This window comes from Mastacembelus armatus, chromosome 8, assembly GCF_900324485.2.
Source record: "Mastacembelus armatus chromosome 8, fMasArm1.2, whole genome shotgun sequence".
Classification (NCBI taxonomy): Eukaryota; Metazoa; Chordata; class Actinopteri; order Synbranchiformes; family Mastacembelidae; genus Mastacembelus; species Mastacembelus armatus.
Window position 1 is genome coordinate 3,425,973 of NC_046640.1, and position 27,275 is coordinate 3,453,247.

Genomic DNA, 27,275 nt, shown 5'->3' on the forward strand with positions numbered 1-27,275 from the left:
TTGTGGTGAAGAAGGAGCTGAGGTGAAAAGCGAAGCTCTTGATTTACCCATGGACGCCTCCCTGGGGAGGTGTTCCTGGGCATACCCCACTGAGAGGAGGCCCTGGGAACGACCAAAGACATGCTGGAGGAACTACTGTATGTCTCTCGGCTGGGCTGGGAACGCTTCAGTTTACCCCTGGAAGAGCTGGAGGAAGTGTCTAGGGCAAAGTCTGGGCATCTCTGTTTAGACCACAGCCCCGGTGACACAGATAAAGCAGCAGAAAATCTTTGAAATGATGGGCAATACATCAGTTAGGTACAATGTTAAAATAGCAATGATGTCTTTATTTTAGTCATTTAAGTCATGTACATATGCAGTATTACATGTAAATATATCATTATATATGGAGTGGAGTTCATGTTGAGGATGAGGTGTAGTGAGGAGCTACAGAGGTGGAGGTGCAGGTGGAAGGAGTAGCTGGAGAGGTTGAAGGTATTGGCTCTGTCCACATCATTTTCCATAGACTTGAGAGCTCATGGCACACAAATAACTTGAAACTGACAAAATAATAAATAATAAATAAACATTTACTGAAAATTTACTAATGAAAATCAGACATTGCTTTTGAATTGTGATTCAGCAGAAGCATTAAAATAAAACATATGAAACTGTTCTGGACAAAAATTATTGTACCCTTAACTTACTATTTTGTTGCACAACTATTTGAGGCAATCAAACAATTTCTGTAACTCTCAATTAGACTCGTGCACCTCTTGAAAGGTATTTTGGCCTACTCCTTGTGAGCAAACTGCTCCAACTGGTTTGAAGGGTGCCTTCTTCAGACTGAATGTTTCAGCTCTTTCCATTGATGTTCACATTGATGTTACACTCCCCTCCAAAAGTATTAGAACAGTGAGGCCAATTCCTTTATTTTTGCTGTAACCTGAAAACATTTCGGTTTGACATCAAAAAGTGAATATGAGACAAGAGATCAACATTTCAGCTTTTATTTCCAGGTACTTACATCTGGATCTGATACACAACTGCATTATTTTTAATGGAACACCAAATTGTTGTGTCAGCAAAAATATTGGAACAGATAGACTTAAAATAGATTAAAGTGAATAAAGTGAAACTTAAGATTTAGTTGAAAATCCTTTGCTAACAACTGCATTAATCCTGTGACCCATTAACATCACCGAACTTTTGCAGTCTTCTTTTATGATACTTTCCCAGGCTTTCATCGCAGCCTCTATCAGTTGTTTGTTTTGGGGGTTACTCCCCTTAATCTCCTTTTTAGCAGGTAAAATGCTGCTCTATAGGGTTTAAGTCTGGTTCATTTTGCTGCTGCCATCATGTTATATCATCAATGAAGGTTAATGAGCCTGTCCCAGAAGAAGCCATGCAAGCCCAAGCCGTGACATTACCTCCACTGTTTCACAGATGAGCTTGTATGTTTGGGATCGTGAGCAAATCTTTTTTTTCTCCAAACTTTAGCCTTTCCATCACTTTGATAAAGGTTAGTCTTTGTCTCATCAGTCCATAAAACTTTGGCTCAGAATTTTTTAGGCTCGTCTGTAATTTTTCTCAAATTACAGCTTGCCCTCCTTATTTTTCTTGCTGATGAGTGGTTTGCATCTCCTGGTGTAGCCTCTGTACTTTTGGTCCATTGTGAACAGTGGATTGTGATATCTTCACTCCTGCGGTTGTTGCTGATGTCACTAACAGTTGTTTTAAGGTCGTTCTGTACAGGTCTCACAGAGTTTCTGTTGTCAACAGCTGCTGTTTTCCTTGGTCTACCCATTCAAAGATTGTTACTTAGTCCAATGTTTGTGCAATGGCTCTGATTGATTTTCCATATTCTTTCAGCTTCACAATTGCTCGTTTTTCACACATAGACAGCTCTGTGGTTTTCATGTTGGTTACACCTCTAACAAGAGGCAAAACCCAAATCTGAAACTGAGCATATACATTCAGCACTATTGTTTAAACAGTCAATGTAATATGACACACCTGGACAAAGATACACTTGTCCGTCACATGTTCCAATACTTTTACTCACATGAAAAATGGGTGGGTTCAAATAAAAAGTGCAATATTCTAAGTGGTGTATCAGATCCAGATGTAAGTACCTGGAAATTAAAGCTGAAATGTTTATCTCTTTTCTCATATTCATCTTTTGATGTCATACCCAAATGTTTTCAGTCTGCAGCAAAAATAAAGGAATTGGCTCTTCCAATACCTTGTTTTTAGCTGTGTGTTTTGGGTCATTATCCTGTTCGAGGACCCATGACCTACAACTGAGACCAAGCTTTCTTACACTGGGCAGCACATCCTCCATGTTTCACAGGAGGTACAGTGATCTTTTCTTTGTATGGGTTATTTTTGCGTCTGTATAGCTGATGGGCCTTGCTGGAAAGCTCCAGCTGTGTCTCATCGGTCCAAGGGATATTCTCCCAGAAGGTTTGTATCTTGTCAATATTCATTTTGACAAATTCCAGTCTCGCTTTTTTATGATTTGCTTTCAACAGTGGAGTCCTCCTCGGTCGTCTTCCATTAAGTCCACTTTGGCTCAAACAGCGATCTGACACTGATGTACCTTGACCTTGGAGTTCACCTCTAATCTCCTTGGAAGTTGTTCAGGGCTCTTTCATTACCATTCATATTATTCATCTCCTTAATCAATTTTCCTCTTGCAGCCACGTCTAAGGAGGTTGGCTACAGTCATACAGCTATGGGTTGTTGTGCCAGTACCCAACATACTCCTGTGAGTCTCGAGATGGTGGTGTAATGTTACAGCTTCTCTTCTGTTCTTTTGTAGCTGATGGGTAGAGCTGCTGCTGCTGACTTAGCCCTAGTGTTAATGTTACTCTTTGTAAACAAAGGCTCGAAAGGCTTTGTCTTCTCACAGCCTAGGGCTTGTTGCCTTGATTGGTCAAGCTTACGATTTGAATTAGCCAATCAGAGGCGGATAATAGCAGATGCAGACATAGATCTGCCTTGATGACTGAGTGAGCAGACTGAATTTTTATTACCGAAAGAGCATGGCAACAATAAAATGGAAATGCAATCGGGGGAGGGGGGTGTCACTGTTTCACACTTGAATAAAGTGACCAAAAACAGATAGCAATGTGAGATGCAATTGATTCTGCTTCCATTTAAAATTTTAACCAAAATAATTCAAAAGTGAATTGAATATAGCATTGCCACTTTGCACACTGAATTGCAAAATGCATTTCAAATTGCATGTTAAAATGACCAATGAAATTGCCAATTGTAAAATGAACTGCAAATTGAAAAAAAGAGACCAAAGACCCATGGTAATATGACATGCAATTGATTGAGTTTTGATTTAAAATTTTAACCAAAATAATTCATAGTGAATTGCGTATTGAATTGCCCGAAAATACACCCAAACAGATCTGTCTGGAGCAATGAGTAAGTTTTAGCATTCCTCAAATAACATGAAGGTAACAAAAATGCCAGATTTCCATCATGTTTTTTTTTAGCATTAGTTGGAGATCTTTTATTTGCAACACAAATTAATTAAAGTGCTCAAGAATTTTGAAAGCAGTGTGTTAGTAGATATACACAAGATATAGAACACCCAGAAATTGCAGGTCCAGATGCCAAAAATCCATATCATCTTTGAGGTGGAACTTCAAGGAATGCATTGGAGAGAGAACTGGACTGTTTCTTAAAGAAACAGGGAAAGAAAAACAAAAGTAGAGAAATTGGAGGGAAACAATTCCTTTATTTTCACATGGATATTCACTGTAAAAATAAAAAGATGACTGATTCTTACATACAGCAGCAGTTGTTGATCCAGTTTGCATAAATCTTGCACAAATTTTTGATCAGTGTTAAGCTGCTGATAATGATACAGGACAATTCCTACTGATGTTCCTACTGATAATAAAAAACCTTGGGGATTATATCTGTTGAGCTGTGACTGGAATGGATCTTAATAAAAGTAATGATTGCTTTCATCAGATTTAATATGTTAGTAAAAGACTGGACATGGATACTGACCTTCTGAAAAGCTCATCTTGTGAGTCCTACCGCACTTTTCTCCATATTCTTGCATAGGTGCTTGGATCTTGACAGGGGGTCTCAGGGAGGGTGTGTCTCGCTGTGTGGGTGAGGCAGTGAGGGACCACGGGGCTGCCGCTCCAGTTCTCTCCCATAGCAAAGTGATTGCTGTGGGACTGACACCCTGGGGACAAGTGCACAACAAACAGCAGCTTGTCAATGTCCAGGTATTCATCATACACTAACCAATCCATGAGCTTGTCCTGAGGACGTATAATTCACAGCTCACACTTTTTCCTTGTCATGAGCTTCTGCTGTCTTAATCCTGCATCTTGAACAGATACAAATTAAAAATCAGGTACTTGTTCCTATTATCATGTGAACCATAGTAAAACAGTATGACCTGTAAACTAAAGTTGATGAGATCAGTTTAGACTAGATTCAAGGAATTAACTCACTGATACTCACTCTTGTATTGGTCTGTTTGAAGGGGAGCTTCCCTGCTCGTTATTACGTTCAGAATCCATCACAGGACTCCCCCTGCCTGGACAACAATTATCAGGCTTTCCTCCTGGTAGATGATGGGAGTGTTGACTGCCGGCAGGGATTGGCAGCCTTTTGTGGTAATCTGGAGGACTACATTTCTCATCAGCGCACTGGCATTCGGGGTAAGACAGATGTACATTATGAAAAAAGCAGCCCCTTTCAAAAAAGGAATTTGTTATTTTGCTGGTTTTTCTATTAATGCCTATCAACAAAGGTATAGGTTTCATTTTCGAGCAGTTGACAAGACTATTACAGACAGAACATTGGTGTTTACATAGTTTTCATCTGGCAAACACTTCACCAATATAGGGAATTCTAAGTGCATTTTCTTCTCTTTGCCACAGTGGCAGCACCTGAGACAAACAATGAATAAAGAGACATTCTCTCAACTGTGTCACAGACAGCCTCAGTCATTAAATTAAAATATATATATATTTTGCATTATTTTTTCATTGCTTGATTTCTTGTCTATTTTCTCATGAATTATTTGTAGCAATACCCAATCCAAATCAATGACTGTTAAATAGATAGTATTTAAGTGATGTGTCCAGCTGTGTGAAAGCAGGGCAGAGTGTTCCTCTGTATCAAGCAAAATTACTCAGAATAAATAAAAAACAATACAATTAATACTGGAAGGTTAAAGACCATCTGGAGGGAAGCTGTATTTTTTTCTCACTTTTTTTCTTGGGCCAACAACAGGTAGTGGCAATATTGAAATACCAGTGCTGTGCATGCTCATCTCAGGAGATGCCTGTATGTTGGAGGTGAGGAAATAATCAGATACATTCTTACTCTACACATGCACTGTGTAGAGTTTTACCATAGAATACAAAAGCAAGTAAGGTTTCTGAATGTGTGACTTAATTAAAATTGTCAGCTATCTGGATGGTTTTCAACGCAGAGATATCTATTCACTGAGATTCAAATGCAAGACAAATGTAAATGTTGTCATTTATTTTATGTACATATACCCTGGCTCAGAGGATTGATACGTCTCTCAAGAAAAATATACCCTGGCTGATTCTTGCGGGTTCTGGTTCAGCTGCAGACCTTCTCAGTGACACCCTGGAGAATTTCTGCTCCATTAGTCTCCCCTCTCCAGGACCACAGTTAGAGGTTGCTCAGGGTCTCAGCACAGAGCATCGCAACTGGGTCCGTGACAAGGTCAAGAAACATTTCCCAGCTGAAGTTGAACTGGAGAAACTAGTGGACAGGGTAAGTCAGACAGCATTTGTGTACGTGTACGTGTATGTGGGTGTGTGTGTGTGTGGGGGGTGGGGTGGTCGAGGGGGGTTGTTGGGAGAATTGTGACAAATGAGACACATAGGAGAGAAGGGGCTACATCACAACTGTAGGTAGTCAGAGGAATCTGGCTTAGACCGCGGCCTTTGTTCTTATACTATAATAACATTATTTAGTCATGTTAAACTGGCATATGGCATTTGAAGATTTATGTTTTGTAACAATGCTCATTTTGAAGTCATAGTTGATTTCTGATTCTGATTTCTGATTCTGTTTATTTTTAGGATTTTTGCCCCCATTTCCTCCTAGTTTGGAATACTAACTCATACAGTAATCAGAATGAGCTTTATTGGCAAAGTTTGTGCACACAAACAAGGAATTTGACTCGGGTTCAATAAGCTCTCTCTATGTACAAGAATTAAAATACATGTAATATTAAACTTTTTCTTTAAAGGAAGATAGGAGGTTAAAAAAGAAAACAAAAGAAATAACAAAAGAGTAACTGGCATACAGTGCTCTGTGGCACCTACCAGAGGGAAGGAGTCAGAACAGTTTGTGTCAAGGGTGTGAGGGGTCTGCAGAGATGCTCTCCAGCCTAACTTGCTGCCTCCTGTCAGTCATTAAGCTGGTGATCCACTGATTGGTGAAGCTGGGCACATGTGTGCTTGGTGAGCTTCAGGTGGACGATTTCAGTCATGATGGTGTTGAATGCCAAGCTGAAGTCCACAAACAGGATCCTCACATACGACACTGGAGAGTGGAGGTGATGCAGGATGTAATGTGTGTTGCTGTCCTATATTGACAGCATCATCCGTCGAGCAGTTTGCCCATTGGGGGTCCAACAGGGGACCTGTGATGGCTGCAGGTGGCTCTACACCAATCTTTCAAAGGATTTAATGACCACAGACATCAGGGAGACAGGCCTGAATTCATTTAATCCTGTGATGATGGCTTCTTAGGGACTGGAATGATCGTGGCATGTTTGAAGCAGGAGGGTATTTCACACAGTTCCAGAGATCAGTTGAAGATTCGTGTGAAGATGGGTGTCTTTTCAAACCTGCAATAGAAGGTGTTCAGCTCATCGGCCAGTCTAAGGTTTTCCTCAGGGTGGGGGGATGGTCTCCTGTAGTTGGTAATGGGCTGCAGGCCTCTCCTAACTGACAGTCTCCAGCTGAGAAGCTGTTTTATAGCTCTTCTTAGCTACCCTGATCTTAGCTCCCCATTTCTGCAGGCCTCCTCCTTGGCCTGGTGCAGTTTCCTGAGGTTGGGTGTGAACCATGGTTTGTTGTTGTATACACAGAAGATCTTGGTCTGCACACACACACACGTCCTTACAAAAACTGTTGTAAGATGTCACAGTGTCAGTGAGTTCATTGAGGTCTGTGGCTGCAGCTTCAAAAACACTCCAATCAGTGCAGTCAAAGTGGGCCTGTAACTCTAGCTTTGACTTGGCTGTCCATTTCCTCACAGTCCTTAACGGGTCCTTACCACAGGCTTAGAGGACTAACCTTTGCCTGTAGGTTGAGATGAGATGAAGCTGACAGTGATCAAAGAGCCCTAGAGCAGCACGTGGATCATAGCAGTAAGCAAGCAGTGGGACAATTAATATGCTGTTTGTATTTGGGAGGACCTCTTCATAAACTGTTCTATATTACCAGGATCAAACCCTGAGTTTCTGGAGTGATGGGCAAGAAATTTATTCCTGCTGATTTACAACACTTGATTGTTAGTAGAGGGTCTCTGTTTGCTTTAATCTCCCCAGAGATTAAAGAGTCTCTGGGGAGTCTGTGTGCTTATGTGAACTTTTGTGACCTGTGAAATGCACTTTTTTTCCAAACAATGCTTTGTTGATTTAGTTTCACAACTTCTGTGTGTCTAGGTCCTGAGTATCTATCACAACAGAGTGCTCATCACTGTTTTCAATAGGGAGCAGGAGGGTTGTGATGATTTTGATACAGTTCTCCTCAAAGCCCTTGTTAGAGGTATGTAAGTAAAAAAATCTTATTCGTATCAGCCAATTTAATTGTTGTCTTACTATTGAATAAGCATTATCAGCATACATCAGTCCTATTTATATAGGTCAGTAGGAGCCTACTACACCAACTGGAGGCAATGAGAATCAACGATGATTAGCATTAGCAACTGACATAACCAAGATATTTCCTAACCCTAAGACTTTGTGTAGCACACTGTTAGCACACAAATTATCTGTCATCCAACTTTTTATGGTGTTAAGGCAGTTATGGACATTTTGCTATATTTTGAGGTTAAATGAGATATACAACAAAATATTATTTGAAAAACAATAGAAACCTGTTAAGTGACTGCCCAAAGAGAATTATATAAAAGGTAATTACAATAGGTTCACAGTGCAGTTTTTGTTGATGTTTTTTTCAGTGCTCAATGTAACTTTAGAGTTTGTGTGAGTGACTTATTAGTTTTAGCCTCCAAAAGCAGACTGAAGTCTGAAATATATCTGACTATTTTAGCTGTAACCTTTAAAAACTCCTCAGCCTGTTGGATCTTTTAGATATAAGTGATAAGTTAACAGCAGTACTCATTGAAAAACTGTGTTCATTCTTGTTTTCAGCACAAGAAATATTGCATTCTCTCTCTCTGTGTGTGTGTGTGTGTGTGTGTGTGTGTGTGTGTGTGTGTGTGTGTGTGTGTGTAAAGCTAGTAAACATGTTTCCAGGGAAGCCAGTGAATATACTGAAGAGCTGAAACTGGCCGTGGCCTGGAATCGAGTGGACATTGCAAAAACTGAACTCTTCAATGGAAACATACATTGGAAGGTCAGGTTTCAAACTGAATGAGAAGTGCTATTCTAGTGTAATCCATGCCTCTGATTTGGGGATATCACAAAGGCTAAAGAAGGAATGCTAAAACTCCATAGCCTCAGGTACATATGAGAAAACTCTCAGGAACACTATACACAGTAACAGCCTTCAAGACAACTCCGCCACTTGGCATGGAAACAAAACACAAACATGAGCGATCCTTCACAAACATATGTAATCCTCCAACAAAGGACAATGGGAGGTATATATACACAGATAACAAAAAGCTAATTGAACATAGGTGAAACTAATCAAGATAATGAAACATAAAACTACCTAGAACTTCACTAGGCAAAACAGGAAAACCAAAACCAAAATAAAAGTCCCACAGGAAGTCCCAAAACACAAGACAATGACAAGGTGAGAGTGAGAGAGCGGGCATTATACTGGAAGCTATAGCCAGTTGCTTTCTTTCTTGTCAGCTACTGTATATGTGAACAGGACCCTGTTTTTTTTGTTTTTACTTTACTAGGTGTCATACTAGAGATTATGTTACAGAAAGTGGTACTGTAAGAAATTAATCCGTCTTCTTCAATCACACATTGCTAATAAGGTTCTATTTATATTTATATTTAAATATACAGTATGAAGATCTTGAAGACTCTATGACAGATGCACTGATCAATAACAAGTCCCAGTTTGTGCGTCTCTTCTGTAAGAATGGTCTGAATATTCTGGACTACCTGACATACCGGCGCTTGGAAAGCTTATACCGCTCGTTGTCAGACAGCTCGCTAGCCTACATTCTGCTCCAGAGGTGTCTGAGAGAGAGACAGGGCTTGCCTGTGGGGTCCCTGCCCAGTCTGGATGGGACTGCACTAGTACCTCTGAAGAGTTCCAAGAGTTCATTAACTGAACCTGCCTCTGCAATGGAGCTTAGCCTTTATGAGGTGAGAAAAGGTTTACAAACACTGTCCAATATAGAAGGAAAACACATATAATTATTCCTAAATAATAATATTACAGTAATAATATAACATTAATAACCTAATACTATTTTCCTGAAGGAAAAAATTTTTTTACACCAGTCCTACAGAGCATACACACTCAAAAAGCTGCTGAAGCAATTAACTGGCGCAGCAATGTTATAGCCTACTAATGTCGCCAGACAGGATTTCAACTCGATGATAAATATCGTCACATATTTAAGGGATGTGATGAGATCGCATGGGATGATCTTGTGGCATGAGATCCCGTCATTAAAAATTAGTTGTTTAACTCTCATGTACCGTTCAGGATGTTTTCATCCACCAAGGGTCATTTTTCACTCTTCATTTGGCCAGAACTTTCACTGTATTTCAGCAAATGGAATGATTTTTGGTGACAAACTTTCCATAGGTCAATAATACACTGTGGGCAAACTCACTACCCTTTCATTATGTTCAGATGAAAACATTCACTAAAATAAACTGCTGTAAAAACATATCAGATAAATATTCTTTTTATTTATTTTTATATATTTTTATATATATATATATTTATTTTTTTTTTTTTTTAAACTATTTTTGCATAAATCTGTTAATCAACTTCAGTTCTGACCAAAACAAATTCCAGGATTTTAACTCTTTAAATCCTAATTTTATAAGTGATGTCATGGATTTGGGGAAAAAAACACTAAATGACTTATTTTCAATATAAAAAGTGATTGCGGACTGGATTTTTTTTTTACCTTTTCTTGGATATAAGATTAGTAACAACAATGATTTTGATGCATTGTTAGTTTTTGTGCAGCATCAGATTTGAATTTTTTCAGACTAATTTACTGTTCATGAATGTTTTTGCTCCATTGTCTGCCATTATAACGACATTAACATTTAGTAGTTTTGATCAGAACTGAAGTTGACTAACAGATTTATGGTAAAAAGTTGAAAAAAATATTTATCTGATATAATTTTAGAGCAGTTTATTTTAGTGGATGTTTTCATCCACTCAGCCCAAAACAAATAAATTATATTGTTTTTTATTGCATCTGTATCTGCATTATGGACATACAATCAAAATGTTGTGTGTTTTGTTTGGGTGTCGCATATCAACCTGTACCTGCCGGCCGCCCAACTTTATCTGCAGGTAATATTGAACTTTGCACTTTTGAGAAACAAAGTCACTAGAGTGATTTGAGAACTCTGAATATTGCAGTAAAGCCTGACTGACTATAATTTGCACCTGTTTCCCTTCCCTCAATCACTTGTATGATTTTTAGGTAAACGGAATAAAATATGTGCTATTTAATTAAACTAGCTTTGCTTTATGTCAGCTGTCATTACTTGAAAGCATCCCTGCTTCATATGCAGTTGTAGTGAAGTGTGTGCTGATGCTGCAGGTATCCCACCTGCTATCTGACCTGTTGGGAGATGTCTGTCAGCCTTTCTATCATAAACCTCTGGGTCTGAAACACAGCAACAGCAGCAGAAAGACTCTGAAGGTCAGTGCATGGGGAAATTCTACACATTATATTTACCGGTCCTTGGGGAGTAGTTAAGTAAAGCTTTAAAAATGTAACAGCTTTCAAAACAAGTGTTAAAAAGTTCTTCACTAATAGTTCAAAGCACCAAACATGACTGCTGCATATGTGAAAAATAAAAGAATGGAAGTGTGTGAGCCCTGACTCCCTTATTGGTGTCTTGAGTCTTATGTTCTCTTCAGCATATCAACAAGATGCTGTCAGGAGAGTGTACGTACCGGAACAAGGCCTGTGACTCACCCTGGGTCGCCCTCTTCATCTGGTCAATTCTGCAGAACCGCAAAGAAATGGCCGTTTATTTCTGGGAGATGGTGAGACTCATGCATAACATTGTACAACCGCAGTGATGACGTTTTTCCATCAATTTATGTTATGTTATGTTATGAATTGTCTGTGTTCATATGATACTGTCAAGGTTAGGTTACATAGTTTAAACCAATTTTAGGCAATAATATTTAAGGTGGTGTGAGAAACAGGCTGTCCTCATCATCATCTGCACAGTACAGTTTTACAGGTCACAAATGTGCTGTTTTTCAAACATTAGCTTCAATTTGAGTTTGCTTTAATAGGTAACCTCTATTTTTCTGTTATTGCTTATCAGGCTGGAGAATCAGTGCTGAGTGCTCTGGGCGGCTGTAAAATACTGAGGGAACTTTCTAAGCTTGAGAGTGAGACTGAGACCAAGCTAGCTATGAAGGAACTGGCACGGACGTTTGAGAACCTGGCACATGGTGAGACAGTCATCTAGCTGATGTTTACACAATTATCCTAGGCACAGTTTTATCCTTGTGGGACTGGTCTCTTCAAGGACAATAATGTGCCCACATAAGGGGTCACTGGATGTTTTGATGAATATGAAAATGATGTGAATCATATACTGTGCCTTTCACATTCAACTTCACTGAACACCTATGGAGGATTTTAGACTGATGTATCAGATGGAGTTCTCCACTGTCATCATCAAAATCCGAAATAAGGGATTATATTTTGGAAGAATGGTGTTCCATCCCCACAGATTTGTAGAATCAATACCAAGGTTTTTGAAGATGTTTTGGAGGCATGTGGTGGTTCAACACCTTACTAACTTTTAAATTTAACTTAACTTTTAAACTTTATGATGTTTTTTCCATTCATTTGTGACTGGTCTGTACAGTATATGTTCTTCTAATTTGGCATTGTGCATTAGTTACAAGCAAAGTTGAAGTTATAAGTATAGCATAAAAGTGACTATATTTCAAGTATGGTGACCCATACTCGAAATTGTGCACTGCATTTAACCGACCCGAAGTGCACACACACAGCAGTGAACACACACACACACTGTGGGGGGCTCGGTGCCTTGCTCAAGGGTTTCACCTCAGTCGTGGTATTGAAGGTGGAGAGAGCTCTGGGTATTCACTCTGCCCCACTGACAATTCCTGCCGGTCCTGAGACTCGAACCCGCAACTTTGGGGTTACAAGTCTGTGCATTAGGCCACGACTGCCTAATGGATAGGCTGACTAGCACTGGGCTGACTAGCGTATTTATCAGTTGTCAATAATTATGACTATTGTAGTTTTTTTCCTCCTTTTTTACCTCACTGTGCAAATGTACATTTCTTTGTATCCCCAATATGTAAGAAAACAGTGTCATACATGTTTATATGCTGTCGATCCACTCACTAATTTGCTCATATATACCTGCATTCATCCATCCATTCTACTGGTGACACCAGACAGTCCTTTTATGAGATGCTGATACTGCTGCATGACTGATGTGGTTCTTGCTTTAAGGCAACATGGGTTACGATGTATCATGAGAGTTTGATGTATGTATGCCTCCCTTTAGTACAAAGAGAGGGGAAAGGCTTCAGAAAAATTGGAATGTTTAAAAAAAAAAGCAGAAATGAGAAGAAAAATAGAGAGGAAGGGTGAGAATTAGCCTATATTGTCAGAAAGTTGGGTCAAGTTTCTTCTAAACACATATGCTGAACACCAGGAGGAGGCAGAAGAAGAGTTAAGAATCCTTTTGTAAGTACTTACACGGAACAATGTCCATGAATAAATATGTCTCGTAGAAGGCTCACTAAAATAAGCGTAAATACAGTATGGAAGGAGGAGATGAGACACTGGCAGGAGCAGGGACAAAAGGAGGTGTTACTGGGTCTGGAAGTAAAGAGGGTACACATACACATGAGTACACTGAAAAAAGTACACCAAAATGAAAGCATGCCTGGAAATATATAACATACTGTAAACAGTAAATATATATAGTATAAATGAAACAGTCATGCCATCACAATTGAGATGATGCATTTGCCCCACCCCATCCCATAAACTGGCATATAAAATGATCACCAATTTTTTTGTTTCACGTTTTTAGTGAACTTGTTTCCAACATATATTTACATAACATAACATATATTTTACACTTATAGTAGGGAACCATCCATGTCATTTTTAGTTAGTTATATGGAAGAAAACAAAGTTATCACATATTAACTTTTAAAAATGGGTCAAATTGACCTGAAGACAACAGGAGGGTTAAGACATAAAATGCCCCAGAAAATACTTGAAAAAACTGAAACTCTGCTTGCAATGTGGAAAAGCCATGTTTCAACCTCAAAAGCCTCAGCAATCAAGAAGAAATAATGATTATATCATTCTCTATGTTGTGTGCTGTTTGTGGGTTCAGATGTGTTCGGTGAATGTTACCAGAACAGCGAGAGTCGCGCCTTCAAACTCCTTATAGCAAAGTCTCCAGTGTGGGGCGGGGCTACATGTCTGCAGATGGCTAGTGTGGCTGATGCCCGCCGGTTCTTCAGCCATGATGGCGTTCAGGTATAGATGCTGTCCTTCTGCCAAGAGTATCATATAACAGTAGCATTTAACACTTCTGGTAAAAATGACAAGTTCAAACCAGGCTTTAAACAGTAAAGCTCTTCCCACCTTGGTAACATAAAAAATGTCCATGAGAAACCAACCATTGCCATCAAATTTTTAAAAATGACCTATTTGACTGCATTAAGAAATGTAGTACAAACAGGAAAGTAAGAAAACAGAACTCTGATTATTAAATAAAGCTGTCATATACAGTACACTTAAATCATTGTTTTTATAAGCTACAATAATTGGGAAAACCACATTTTAAATGAAAGTTAAAAGTAAATTTATAATCATTTCAAGATTTTCAATCACTAACCAAATTTATTTTAAAATATTTTTTTAACATATCAAGAGTTATGTATGTAAGATAATGTAATATGTAAGATAATGACAAATGACATTGATGCTGATGCTGTAAATGGAATGGAGGTGTCATATTCATTGGGAGATGTTGTGATAACAGTGCTGTTCTCTTCTGGACTGTAGTCTCTGCTGTCACAGATCTGGTGGGGGGACATGAAAAGGAACACTAAGGCCTGGAAACTTGTTCTTACCTTCTTTCTGCCCCCCCTCATCTACACAGACCTTATCAGCTTCAGGTCAGTATTGTGCTATTGTGTATTTTTGCTCATGGTGATCAATTGTGGTTCAATTCAGGTTTTAGGCCTCATTTTGGGTCTACAATATATGATACCTCCTATTCTTAATGTAAAGTACAAAGGAAGGAGGAAACAACTAGTTTTAGGTGCATGGGATAATAAAGTCCACTCAAAAATTGAATTGAAATATATGGATAAACCTGATCCAAAGAAAATTACCTTCTTGCTGTCACATGGTTTATGTAAAGGCATTACTTCTTTTATCCTTTACAAAGGTGAATTAGCAGTTTTTAAATCATACAAAGATGTGTCCTGTGAGTGTACTTTAATTTAATTAAGATTTCTTGATTTCTAATCTATAGTAGGTAGAATTTTACCATGAAAAGATTTTCTGAAATACAGGCCTTTCATAATGCACCAGACCACTGAGCTGATTTATAAAACTGTGTATAACGAAAGTTTGCACTGATATTTTTGCATAATATGGTGTTACAACAAATACAAAATACATGCTTGCAACAAATACAAATACCAGGTAGTAGGCTGGCTAGTCCATACTCGGTCTATAACAGAGCATGCAAAACATTCAAATCTAGAGTATAGGTGAAACCTGAAACCGTAGAGAAATGTTGTCAGGTTGTGTTTGTTTATGTTACAGAAAATACGAAGAGCAGTACAGCAAAGACACTGACATTCCGGAAGGAAATGATGTCACTGAGTTCTCTCTTACTGACACTGTACCAAGGTAAATACAAGTATACAAAAAAAATCTGGCTGGGGTTGCATGATGGTATTCCCTTTTCTGTTTACATAAAAATTCCTGATTTTTGTTTGGTGTCACAGTGAAGAAGTTGAAGAGTCCAGCGCTCTTAAAGGGAAGGTGAAAGGTGGGTTTTGGATTACTACTCTGCTATTGATAATTGCACTGGATATTCTTTTATGTGCTTCTTGTCCTAACTACTGTACCTTCAGCACCATAAAAATCTGATTGCATTTTCAAATCTTTCAAGAGTAGCTCCACGTTGGATACATGTTACTATATAGTAACATAGTTTAGAAACATGGTTCTTTGTACTTTTTTCTAATCTGATGGTTCTGGAGAAATAAATAGCATTAGTATATTTTGTACTATACTTTGTGGGACTAGTTGTTGATGCATTTGAATGATTCCTATTCCTATTATGTGTTACTTCTCTTTGCTTCAGACTCTTTGCCATCCAAGACAAAGAGACCATCTATCGTGTCACGGTGGAGAAAGTTCTGGTTTGCCCCTGTCACAGCATTCCTTGGCAATGTGATGATGTACTTCCTCTTCCTCTGCCTTTATGCCTATGTTCTGTTGGTGAATTTCAAGCCTCCACCCCCAGATGGTCCTGCCACTCTGGAGTATGTGCTTTACTTTTGGGTTTTCACCTTAGTCTGTGAAGAGATTCGTCAGGTTGGTCATTATGGTTTTCAAAGATACATTTCTGTGATAGCAAAGCCAATTATTGCTCTTTTTTTTTTTTTTTTGCTTCACAGCCAAGTGTACAGTCAGCAACAGTTAGGCAGGATCACAGTAGCTTGTAGAAGCTACCAGCTACTAGATTCCAAAATGGCTGGAGTTCTCATTTGACCATAGTCATGTCCCAATTCACTACCAACAATCTTTTTGCATATTTTCTCTGTATCCCATTCAGTTCAGTTTAAACCACAAGAAGTGACAAATTTGCTCAATTTCACTTGCCATTATTCCTAGACCACAACAAGACGGTAGCAAAGAAACTCAACCTGAATTTGACACCTCACCAACAACTAGTGTTTTGGCAGTGTAATTGTACAGAGACATCAGAAAACATCTATTAATGCTGACCGTAACATAGGCCACTTGTGTACCATCCATCCATGCAATAGCTTGACTCTTCTCTCTCTGGTTGACAGAGCTTCTTTGTTGGTAGTACCTTTGTGCAGAGGATCAAGAATTACATTCAGGATGATTGGAACAAGTGTGACTTCACAGCCATCTCTCTCTTCACTTTGGGCCTGTGCTGCAGGTGATTCTCTTCAGTATTTACACTGTGGCACCAAAGAGTACCAACACAGTTCGCAACCTCAGTATTTAGCACTCATCCAAGCAGCTTCATGAGTCTACACTGATGAAGCTGCTTGGATGAGGAGTGAAACGTTTCAACCAAAAAATTAGAAGTCCAGTTACAATGTTGAATATGTGCACCACAGTGCCATGAGTGACATGTGACTCGTGATTCACAACTGTTTTGTTTTCCAGAATGTTTCCATGGTCATTTGATTTTGGCAGACAAGTGATGGCCATAGATTTTCTGGTCTTCACACTACGTCTGATCCATATTTTTGCTGTCCACAAACAGCTTGGGCCCAAAATTATCATTGTTGGCAAAATGGTGAGTGCACACAAACTCTAAACTCTGTTTTGACCTCAATCTTTGGAAATATGATTCATATTTCTTCACAAGGACCAAGATCAAAATGCTTTCTAAATAGATGGACACAAATTTGTTTAGCATTTCCCAGAGCACACAATTGACTTAGAGTGAGTAAATAATAGTCAGCCACATGCCTTTCTCAGTGAGAGGGGTTTAGCAGCCTCAAGCAGGCAAACTTGATTGTTAGTCGACTAGTTTATGTCCAGTTGTACCACGTCAAAGCTCATTTTACTGAAGAAACTTCAAAGCGCAGTGGATTGTATTATGTGGATTTCAAGAGTCATATCTCCCAAATAAACTTTGTCATAGTATATGAATAAGTTAAACTGAAAAACATAACTGTTCTGAATCAGGACCAGTAAGTAATTCATTATCTGGATTAAATAAGATGTATCAGATTCAGTAGCTACAATTGTTATTAGATGAATATGAATATGAATATTGTATCAGTCTTGGTATCAGCAGATATCCACTATTAAAAGACCTGGATAAAAATTAGGAAGAAAAAAAAAGATCAGGACATCCCTAATGAATGTTGTACCAGTGCTTTAAGAGACTGTTTTAATTATGATGCAATCACAGTAGTCAAAGTATTTTGATTAGCCAAAGTCTGTTTTATTCTGCCACATGCAGAGGACATACAGAGAATCAAAATTTCGTTAATCTCAGACCTTTGGTACATACAGTGGGTACGGAAAGTATTCAGACCCCTTTAAATTTTTCACTCTTTGTGTCATTGCAGCCATTTGCCAAAATCAAAAAAGTTCATTTTATTTCTCATTAATGTACACTCAGCACCCCATCTTGACAGAAAAAAACAGAAATGTAGAAATTTTTGCAAATTTATTAAAAAAGAAAAACTGAAATATCACATGGTCATAAGTATTCAGACCCTTTGCAGTGACACTCATATTTAACTCACATGCTGTCCATTTCTTCTGATCCTCCTTGAGATGGTTCTGCCCCTTCATTGGAGTCCTGCTGTGTTTAATTACACTGATTGGACTTGATTAGGAAAGGCACACACCTGTCTATATAAGACCTTACAGCTCACAGTGCATGTCAGAGCAAATGAGAATCATGAGGTCGAAGGAACTGCCCAAGGAGCTCAGAGACAGAATTGTGGCAAGGCACAGATCTGGCCAAGGTTACAAAAGAATTTCTGCAGCACTCAAGGTTCCTAAGAGCACAGTGGCCTCCATAATCCTCAAATGGAAAAAGTTTGGGACGACCAGAACTCTTCCTAGACCTGGCCGTCCAGCCAAACTGAGCAATTGTGGGAGAAGAGCCTTGGTGAGAGAGGTAAAGAAGAACCCAAAGATCACTGTGGCTGAGCTCCAGAGATGCAGTAGGGAGATGGGAGAAAATTCCACAAAGTCAACTATCACTGCAGCCCTCCACCAGTCGGGGCAGACGGAAGCCTCTCCTCAGTGCAAGACACATGAAAGCCCGCATAGAGTTTGCCAAAAAACACATGAAGGACTCCCAGACCATGAGAAATAAGATTCTCTGGTCTGATGAGACCAAGATTGAACTTTTTGGCGTTAATTCTAAGCGGTATGTGTGGAGAAAACCAGGCACTGCTCATCCCCTGTCCAATTCAATCCCTACAGTGAAACATGGTGGTGGGAGCATCATGTTGTCGGGGTGTTTTTCAGCTGCAGGGACAGGACGACTGGTTGCAATTGAAGGAAAGATGAATGTGGCCAAGTACAGAGATATCCTGGAAGAAAACCTCTTCCAGAGTGCTCAGGACCTCAGACTGGGCCGAAGGTTCACCTTTCAGCAGGACAATGACCCTAAGCACACAGCTAAAATAACAAAGGAGTGGCTTCGGAACAACTCTGTGACCGTTCTTGACTGGCCCAGCCAGAGCCCTGACCTAAACCCAATTGAGCATCTCTGGAGAGACCTAAAAATGACTGTCCACCAACGGTCACCATCCAACCTGACAGAACTGGAGAGGATCTGCAAGGAAGAATGGCAGAGGATCCCCAAATCCAGGTGTGAAAAACTTGTTGCATCATTCCCAAGAAGACTCATGGCTGTACTAGCTCCAAAGGGTGCTTCTACTCAATACTGAGCACAGGGTCTGAATACTTATGACCATGTGATATTTCAGTTTTTCTTTTGTAATAAATTTGCAAAAATTTCTACATTTCTGTTTTTTTCTGTCAAGATGGGGTGCTGAGTGTACATTAATGAGAAATAAAATGAACTTTTTTGATTTTGGCAAATGGCTGCAATGACACAAAGAGTGAAAAATTTAAAGGGGTCTGAATACTTTCCGTACCCACTGTACAGATAAACTCTAAACACTAAATAGTGCAATGTTAAAATTACAAAGGCAGCGTTCCAGGCCTTCAGGGACCTGTAGACCTCTGTCAGTCATGGCTTCTGGTTGGCCCAGACAGTGATGGTCTTGGTATCCGTTATATTATCAATGCACTTGGTGATGTAGGCAGTGACAGCCTCTGTGTACTCCTGGAGGTCTATGGTGTTGTAGGTGGCAGCCTGTTTAAACATGCTCTAGTCTGTGGTGTTAAAACAGTCCTGAAGTGCTTCTGAAGACCCTTCCGGCCACACTTGTTCCTGCTTCCGAACTGGTTTTGCGACTTTAACCAGTGGTCTGTATGCTGGCATTATCATAACAGTGGTGTAGTCCGGGGCACCAAGGTGGGGGCGGGTTAGGGCCTTGTAAGCTGGGTGATGTAAACTAGGTCCAGTGTGTTGTTTCTCTGTGTTGGAAGGTCTATGTGTTGATGTATTTTGGGAAACACACTCTTTAGGTCTGCTTTGTAAATCCCCAACCAAGATGAGAAAAGCATCAGGGTGGGCTGTCTGCTGTTTACTGACCTGCTGGTACAGTTCATTCACACATTCACAGAGTTTAACTGTGTGAATGTGGTTCTGCTGACATCAAACAAAAACTCACGACTGTGTGCGCATAATAATCGTGTTGACACCAAACACTTGAGGGGTTTTTACACAGATAATCGGTCACGACAAACCTGGAATCGGGCCACGCCTCCATGATCACTGCAGGGGGCAAATTGTGTGTGCCCAGCCTTATAAAACTTACAACCAAACCATAGCTAGTCCTGCAATGCTGCCTATATTTTCCAAGTCTTCATGTGAATTTTAATAAAGTAATTTATCATCAGACTCATCTGTGACACAGAAACCAAATAATAATGATATACATACAACAGTCATTGAGCAGTATACTTCAGTGTAGTACAATTAAAGATATAATTGAAATGACAAAATCCTGACTTCATATCAGTCCAGATCCCACGTCATCACTTGTCTGATCTCTCTTTGCCTCCGTCAGGTGAAAGATGTTTTCTTCTTCCTTTTTTTTCTGGCTGTGTGGCTTGTGGCCTATGGAGTGGCCAATCAGACACTCCTCTACACATATGATCCTCGCCCACTTTGGATATTCCGCCGAGTGTTCTACAGACCATACATGCAGATTTTTGGGCAAATAGCCATGCATGAAATAGATGGTAAGAAGCTCAGTCTGAGTTTTGCTTTTCTCTATTTCTGTCCCGCAGAAGACATTTTGGTTTCTCAGTTTCCCATTTGTATGAATTAGAAGAGAAACTTTAGCCAATCAGTTTAGTCAGCTGAAAGCTGACTAACTCAAACTCAAAGCTCGGAAATCACACTTGTAAGAATTTTCTAAAGCTTTAATTTCTTTTCTTTTATTATTATTAATTGTTTATGTCAAAATGATGACAATAAACAATAAAGAACACATAGTCTCACCTAAAACAGCATATTGTAAGCTTAACAAACAGGATTTAGTTCACAGCTGTTGTTTTGGCTCATTCCTTCCAAAGTCCAAGACGTGGAGATTGGGGTTAAGCTAATTGATGTCTCTAAATTGCAAATAACTGTGAAAGTGCTAAATAAGGGATGGATGGATCACATGATCACTGCACATAAAATATAATTAGGTCTAAAAAATTGGTGGTTTAATGGATGTTTCTCTTTAAGGTGCTTGTAAATATGTAGTATACAGTGGGTACGGAAAGTATTCAGACCCCTTTAAATGTTTCACTCTTTGTGTCATTGCAGCCATTTGCCAAAATCAAAAAAGTTCATTTTATTTCTCATTAATGTACACTCAGCACCCCATCTTGACAGAAAAAAACAGAAATGTAGAAATTTTTGCAAATTTATTACAAAAGAAAAACTGAAATATCACATGGTCATAAGTATTCAGACCCTGTGCTCAGTATTGAGTAGAAGCACCCTTTTGAGCTAGTACAGCCATGAGTCTTCTTGGGAATGATGCAACAAGTTTTTCACACCTGGATTTGGGAATCCTCTGCCATTCTTCCTTGCAGATCCTCTCCAGTTCTGTCAGGTTGGATGGTCAACGTTGGTGGACAGCCATTTTCAGGTCTCTCCAGAGATGCTCAATTGGGTTTAGGTCAGGGCTCTGGCTGGGCCAGTCAAGAACGGTCACAGAGTTGTTCCGAAGCCACTCTTTTGTTATTTTAGCTGTGTGCTTAGGGTCATTGTCCTGTTGAAAGGTGAACCTTTGGCCCAGTCTGAGGTCCTGAGCACTCTGGAAGAGGTTTTCTTCCAGGATATCTCTGTACTTGGCCGCATTCATCTTTCCTTCAATTGCAACCAGTTGTCCTGTCCCTGCAGCTGAAAAACACCCCCACAACATGATGCTCCCACCACCATGTTTCACTGTAGGGATTGTATTGGGCAGGTGATGAGCAGTGCCTGGTTTTCTCCACACATACCGCTTAGAATTAACGCCAAAAAGTTCAATCTTGGGCTCATCAGACCAGAGAATCTTATTTCTCATAGTCTGGGAGTCCTTCATGTGTTTTTTGGCAAACTCTATGCGGGCTTTCATGTGTCTTGCACTGAGGAGAGGCTTCCGTCGGGCCACTCTGCCATAAAGCCCCGACTGGTGGAGGGCTGCAGTGATAGTTGACTTTGTGGAACTTTCTCCCATCTCCCTACTGCATCTCTGGAGCTCAGCCACAGTGATCTTTGGGTTCTTCTTTACCTCTCTCACCAAGGCTCTTCTCCCACGATTGCTCAGTTTGGCTGGACGGCCAGGTCTAGGAAGAGTTCTGGTCGTCCCAAACTTTTTCCATTTGAGGATTATGGAGGCCACTGTGCTCTTAGGAACCTTGAGTGCTGCAGAAATTCTTTTGTAACCTTGGCCAGATCTGTGCCTTGCCACAATTCTGTCTCTGAGCTCCTTGGGCAGTTCCTTCGACCTCATGATTCTCATTTGCTCTGACATGCACTGTGAGCTGTAAGGTCTTATATAGACAGGTGTGTGCCTTTCCTAATCAAGTCCAATCAGTGTAATTAAACACAGCAGGACTCCAATGAAGGGGCAGAACCATCTCAAGGAGGATCAGAAGAAATGGACAGCATGTGAGTTAAATATGAGTGTCACTGCAAAGGGTCTGAATACTTATGACCATGTGATATTTCAGTTTTTCTTTTTTAATAAATTTGCAAAAATTTCTACATTTCTGTTTTTTTCTGTCAAGATGGGGTGCTGAGTGTACATTAATGAGAAATAAAATGAACTTTTTTGATTTTGGCAAATGGCTGCAATGACACAAAGAGTGAAAAATTTAAAGGGGTCTGAATACTTTCCGTACCCACTGTAGATCCTCACATGCTTCTTCAGGCTTTTGTCTTTCATCTTCCATCTAGCTGATAAATTGGCGGCGATAAGCTGTACAGACAATATCACACGAATTGAAGCTGGGGAGGAGCCCTGTGTGAACACCAACGCCAACTGGCTAGTTATCATTCTTCTTGTCATCTACCTGCTGTTTACCAACATAGTACTGCTCAACCTTCTCATCGCTATGTTCAGGTACACTGGCAGAATGAATTGTTTAAGTTCTAATGGTGTTCGGTTGATTATAATATTGACTTCAAAGTGGTTAAATTCTACTCTGTTCCTAAACATAGAAACCCAGTAATAGAAGGAATATCATCTCTCTATATGAATAATGAAATATTTATCTACTGTCTACAGTTACACCTTCTCTAAAGTACAGGGGCACAGTGACATCTACTGGAAGTTTCAGCGTTACAACCTGATAGTGGAGTACCACTCAAGGCCCAGCCTAGCACCACCTTTCATCATCATCTCACATCTTCATCTTTTCATCAAGAGATGTATCCGCCGCATCCCCTCAGTCAAGAGCAAACACTTTGGTGAGAAGTAGCGAGTAGAGCATGAAGACTGGTGATATTAGTGAGAGGAAGACTAGCAGTTAGCAGGAGAAGGAAGGAGCAGCAAACAAAACAAAGGGAAACGCTAAAAGGAAGCATGGACTACAAAATAGAAAGACAGAAATTGGAAATGTGTTTAATTTACACAATGTCTGCATTTGCTCAGTTCCACTAGCTCAGTTTTGTTGGACGACACTTGACACAAATTTCTGACTTTATTTATTCTGATGTTCGACAATAGGTACACTTTAACATAACCCAACAACTTAGTGAGCTTACTGAGTCAGGAACTAGGAGGAACTGCAGCATTAACCTCTTTATGCTGAAAGGATCCAGATTAGATGGTGTGGGCATATGACCGATGCATATTTATGGTACCTCCAAGGATAGCATCTGTGTTCTTTTTCTGGATGCCAACTGGTGGAGGATTTCCAGATAACCATGTACACATGCTTCTATAGTGACCTATGCAATGTTTTTGACAAAGACCCAGCATTTGAGTTTATAAATTTTTAAAAAAATGTTATGACATAGGTAAGGAAGAGTAAGTTTTTGTAAGTTTTTTTATAGAAATAAAAGCACAGGGCAGATTGCGTGGGTTTTTTCCAGGTACTCTGGTTTCCTCCCACAGTCCAAAAACATGTATGTCAGGTTGATTGGTGACTCTAAATTGCCCATAGGACTGAGTGTGAGTGTGTGAGGTTGTTTGTCTCTATGTGGCCCTTTGATGGACTGGTGACCTGTCCAGGGTGTACCCCTGCCTTTCACCCAAAGAGAGCTGGGATAGGCTCCAGCAGATCCCTGGGACCCTGGTTAGGAATAAGTGGGTATAGAAATTGGTTAGATGGAAATTAAAGCAGTCTCCCCCATTTAAGGAGAATATAATGTTTGGGGCATATTATGTAAAATTAAAGTAGTTTTTAGTTTTTAGTGCTTTGTGGTATATCCCATGCATACAGCTTGAGGTCTGCCAGCTATACATGCCCAAGTTATAGCATGCCCACCACCATGACTCTTGGGCAGTTCGATCTCTCCTCCATACTTTTCTTTTGCTATCATTCTGAAGTAGTCATCTGTGCTTTTTTAAAGAACTCTGGTTGCTTGTTTATATACTTCATGCTCTGTTTTGTGGCTTACCACAGGGTTCCATTCAGGCTAGTCTCTATATTTCTGTCCATGTTTTCCTAAACATGGGTGGCATTGTATGTGCACTTTTCAATTTTTGCCTTCGATGCTGTTCTTTTAATAATGTCCACTGTCTTCAGTTCTGGAGCTGCCAGCAAAAAAAGCCAGTGGCCTCAATGCATGGGAAGCTATCCAGAAAGAAACACTCCTGTCAGCTCAGAATAAGTATCAGAGGGACACTGACACAGCTCGACTTAAACATGCATCTATCAAGTAAGTTGCTTTTCTATACTGTATGTGTAAGAGCCATTTTATTCTCAAGGTTAGAGCTGACTATTCATTTTATATAGTATTAAATCTGACTGGCAAAAACAAATGTACACTAGAAACAACAAATGTGAATTATAAACGAGAGGCAGTACATCAAGATTAAATGTTTACATATATTTGGTTTTGGTATGGCCCTGTGATGGACTGGTGACCTGTCCAGGGTGTACCCCTGCCTTTCACCCAAAGAGAGCTGGGATAGGCTCCAACAGATCCCTGTGACCCTGGTTAGGAATAAGCGGGTATAGATGATGGATGGATGGATGGATGGATGGATGATGGTATTGGTATATATGTAAACTAATTACTAATAAGCTTAGATACACTGACAAGTTTACCGTGTGTGTGTGTTCTTTTTCTTCAGGGTAGACAGTCTTCTTAAGCAAATGACAGAGATCCGTGGCCATGATCGACGGCTGCGGCTGCTGGAGACAGAGGTCAGCAATTGCTTAATGAATATGAAAGGCATAGTGAGCCTGAACTGTACCAGTCATCATAAGTTATGTTGCACCCTAGTTTCATAATCCATGCTTTTTTTAAAGAACCATAGATGGTGAAGCAGGTGGTGTTTTATCAATTATTTTTTATACTGTCCATTGTCTTTGAAGCAAATCTATCTCTATGAAAACCTTGTGGTGCTTCTTTAGCCTGAATGAATATTTGACAAATTTTCCATCTGGTTTCCTCCAGCTCAAATAAGAAGTCTAGGTAGTTTAACAAATTAGGTATGCTTAGTTTTGCTATGTCCAGTTGTGTGTATGCAGAAAGTGTGTCCAGTTTCTCTGCAGCTGTCAGCTATGCCAATTTAGCACTCACTAATCTTTCATGTCTGTATGTCTCTCCCAGCTGGAGTACTGCTGCAAAGCACTTAGCTGGATGACAGATGCTCTATCTCAGAGTGATCTGATAAAGGCTGACTGCCCCCCTCCTAACAGGTGAAGTTAGCAGACACCTAACCTCCACCATTTAAAGCAAAATTTTGTTGTTTTTGGATGACTAATTATTTGCATCCTAATGAAATAAAAATATAATATTACTAATGAAGTCATAATGACAATAATATTAATAATTAGATGTAGACATATGTTAATCTTCCAGAGGTGAAGTGTTTCATTTTAGTGTTCACTGCTGTGATACAATGATAGAGAATATTCTTGAAGGACATATTTAATATTCCTTTTGTTTTGTGTGTGTGTGTTGTAGATCGGACTGCACAGTCTCCAAGATGACTCCTTGAAATTCAGGATTACACACACACACACATAAGTGTACACAGACAGTTTACTCTGGGTTACTAAATCTAAGAGCACCTTGCTGACTATTCTGTAAATCATTTAAGTAGTTTTACTTCGTGTGCTATTTGAAGTGTATTTTATATTTTATCAAGGAGAAGTAATATGTCATGATCGAAGTACATCTATACATTTTATAGTAGTGCTGTGATGCACTGTTCTCTGCTATAGTGCCTTGATTATCCTATGAACAGAAGACACCAAAGAAATGCTCAAACTTTATAGGTACTTTAAAGGTCTGGGCATTAAACAGACCTATACACCTTTGATATTCAGAGACTGCCTTGTTAAAATGTTAGTTAACTGATTAAGACAATTATTCCTGTTTATGAGATAAAATGCTATTTAAAATCTGTTTAGGGAAGTGTACTTTATGTATTATGTATTATTATAACTACATTGTGAATGGGACACATGGTGACAAAGAATGACCAACTCTTCGGTTTTCCTCAGCTTTACAGAACATTTACCATCTTAAAGATCAGTGTCTGTAATGTCCGTGCCGCTCATTGTTAGATAATCGGCTAATGGTCTGTGTTAACAGCAGTTCATAAGGAAAACACAGGATGTAACTTTAGAAAAAGGTTGCAACAGTCAGTGAATTAAATGTCTAGAAACATCACTCGGATTCTGCCATCTGTGTAGTCATGTGGAAAAATCCTCAGGGGAAGTGGGAATCTCATGGAAAAGTGACATGCACTGACACCTTTTATAGTAAACATCTGTTAATTGTTTAACAGTGTGAGATTTTTCCAATGGGTGTTGTGGTTTGTATATTTTAGCTTTTTCTTTGTAAACTAATTTGTACCTCTGTTTTTATTTTATCATGACTCAATCTAGAAAGATACACTGTAAAATATGTGGAGTGTCTTAAAATGAAACAACCAAATATTATCTTCATTAAATATTCCATGATGTGTAAACTCCTGTCACAGTTGGGCTTATTTAAATTTGTTATACTTAGGTATTTGTTTGATTTTAGAAATTTATGTCAGTTTAATTAAAATAGCATTTTTAACTTTTTTTTTTAATTAGTAGTCCTTTAAACGTAATCATAAGAACATCACACATATGTTCATTTGTGTAATCATCATTTGTACCAGTATCAGTACAAATCAAAATATTAACCAGGATGCTCACTCTGTTGCAATTCAAAACTTACTATTGCACAGCCTCCGAAATGAGACTCGGCTTATATCACTACATGTGTCTCTAAAACTTAGCCAAACTTTGTTCACAGCATTCCTCAGTTCAGGGTCCCTCTACAGGCCTGGCGCTCTTCCATT

General features: G+C 39.4%; 1 protein-coding gene across 1 annotated transcript in view; it reads left to right on the forward strand.

Moving 5' to 3' along the window:
- trpm4a (transient receptor potential cation channel, subfamily M, member 4a) overlaps positions 1–26,912 on the forward strand; it is a 49,911-nt gene extending 22,999 nt beyond the window's left edge. Inside the window, exons 5-28 of the mRNA XM_026325359.1 lie at positions 4,072–4,241; positions 4,505–4,682; positions 5,260–5,324; positions 5,542–5,775; positions 7,682–7,784; positions 8,479–8,597; positions 9,227–9,532; positions 10,963–11,064; positions 11,286–11,414; positions 11,705–11,834; positions 13,778–13,923; positions 14,455–14,567; positions 15,226–15,312; positions 15,411–15,454; positions 15,773–16,005; positions 16,488–16,600; positions 16,834–16,966; positions 20,343–20,517; positions 22,715–22,880; positions 23,046–23,227; positions 24,511–24,643; positions 25,062–25,134; positions 25,544–25,632; positions 25,901–26,912. Coding sequence (XP_026181144.1) covers positions 4,072–4,241; positions 4,505–4,682; positions 5,260–5,324; positions 5,542–5,775; positions 7,682–7,784; positions 8,479–8,597; positions 9,227–9,532; positions 10,963–11,064; positions 11,286–11,414; positions 11,705–11,834; positions 13,778–13,923; positions 14,455–14,567; positions 15,226–15,312; positions 15,411–15,454; positions 15,773–16,005; positions 16,488–16,600; positions 16,834–16,966; positions 20,343–20,517; positions 22,715–22,880; positions 23,046–23,227; positions 24,511–24,643; positions 25,062–25,134; positions 25,544–25,632; positions 25,901–25,934 — 3,257 coding nt within the window. The 3' untranslated portion in view covers positions 25,935–26,912. The remainder of the gene's footprint in view (positions 1–4,071; positions 4,242–4,504; positions 4,683–5,259; positions 5,325–5,541; positions 5,776–7,681; positions 7,785–8,478; positions 8,598–9,226; positions 9,533–10,962; positions 11,065–11,285; positions 11,415–11,704; positions 11,835–13,777; positions 13,924–14,454; positions 14,568–15,225; positions 15,313–15,410; positions 15,455–15,772; positions 16,006–16,487; positions 16,601–16,833; positions 16,967–20,342; positions 20,518–22,714; positions 22,881–23,045; positions 23,228–24,510; positions 24,644–25,061; positions 25,135–25,543; positions 25,633–25,900) is intronic.
- The last annotated feature ends 363 nt before the right edge of the window (positions 26,913–27,275 follow it).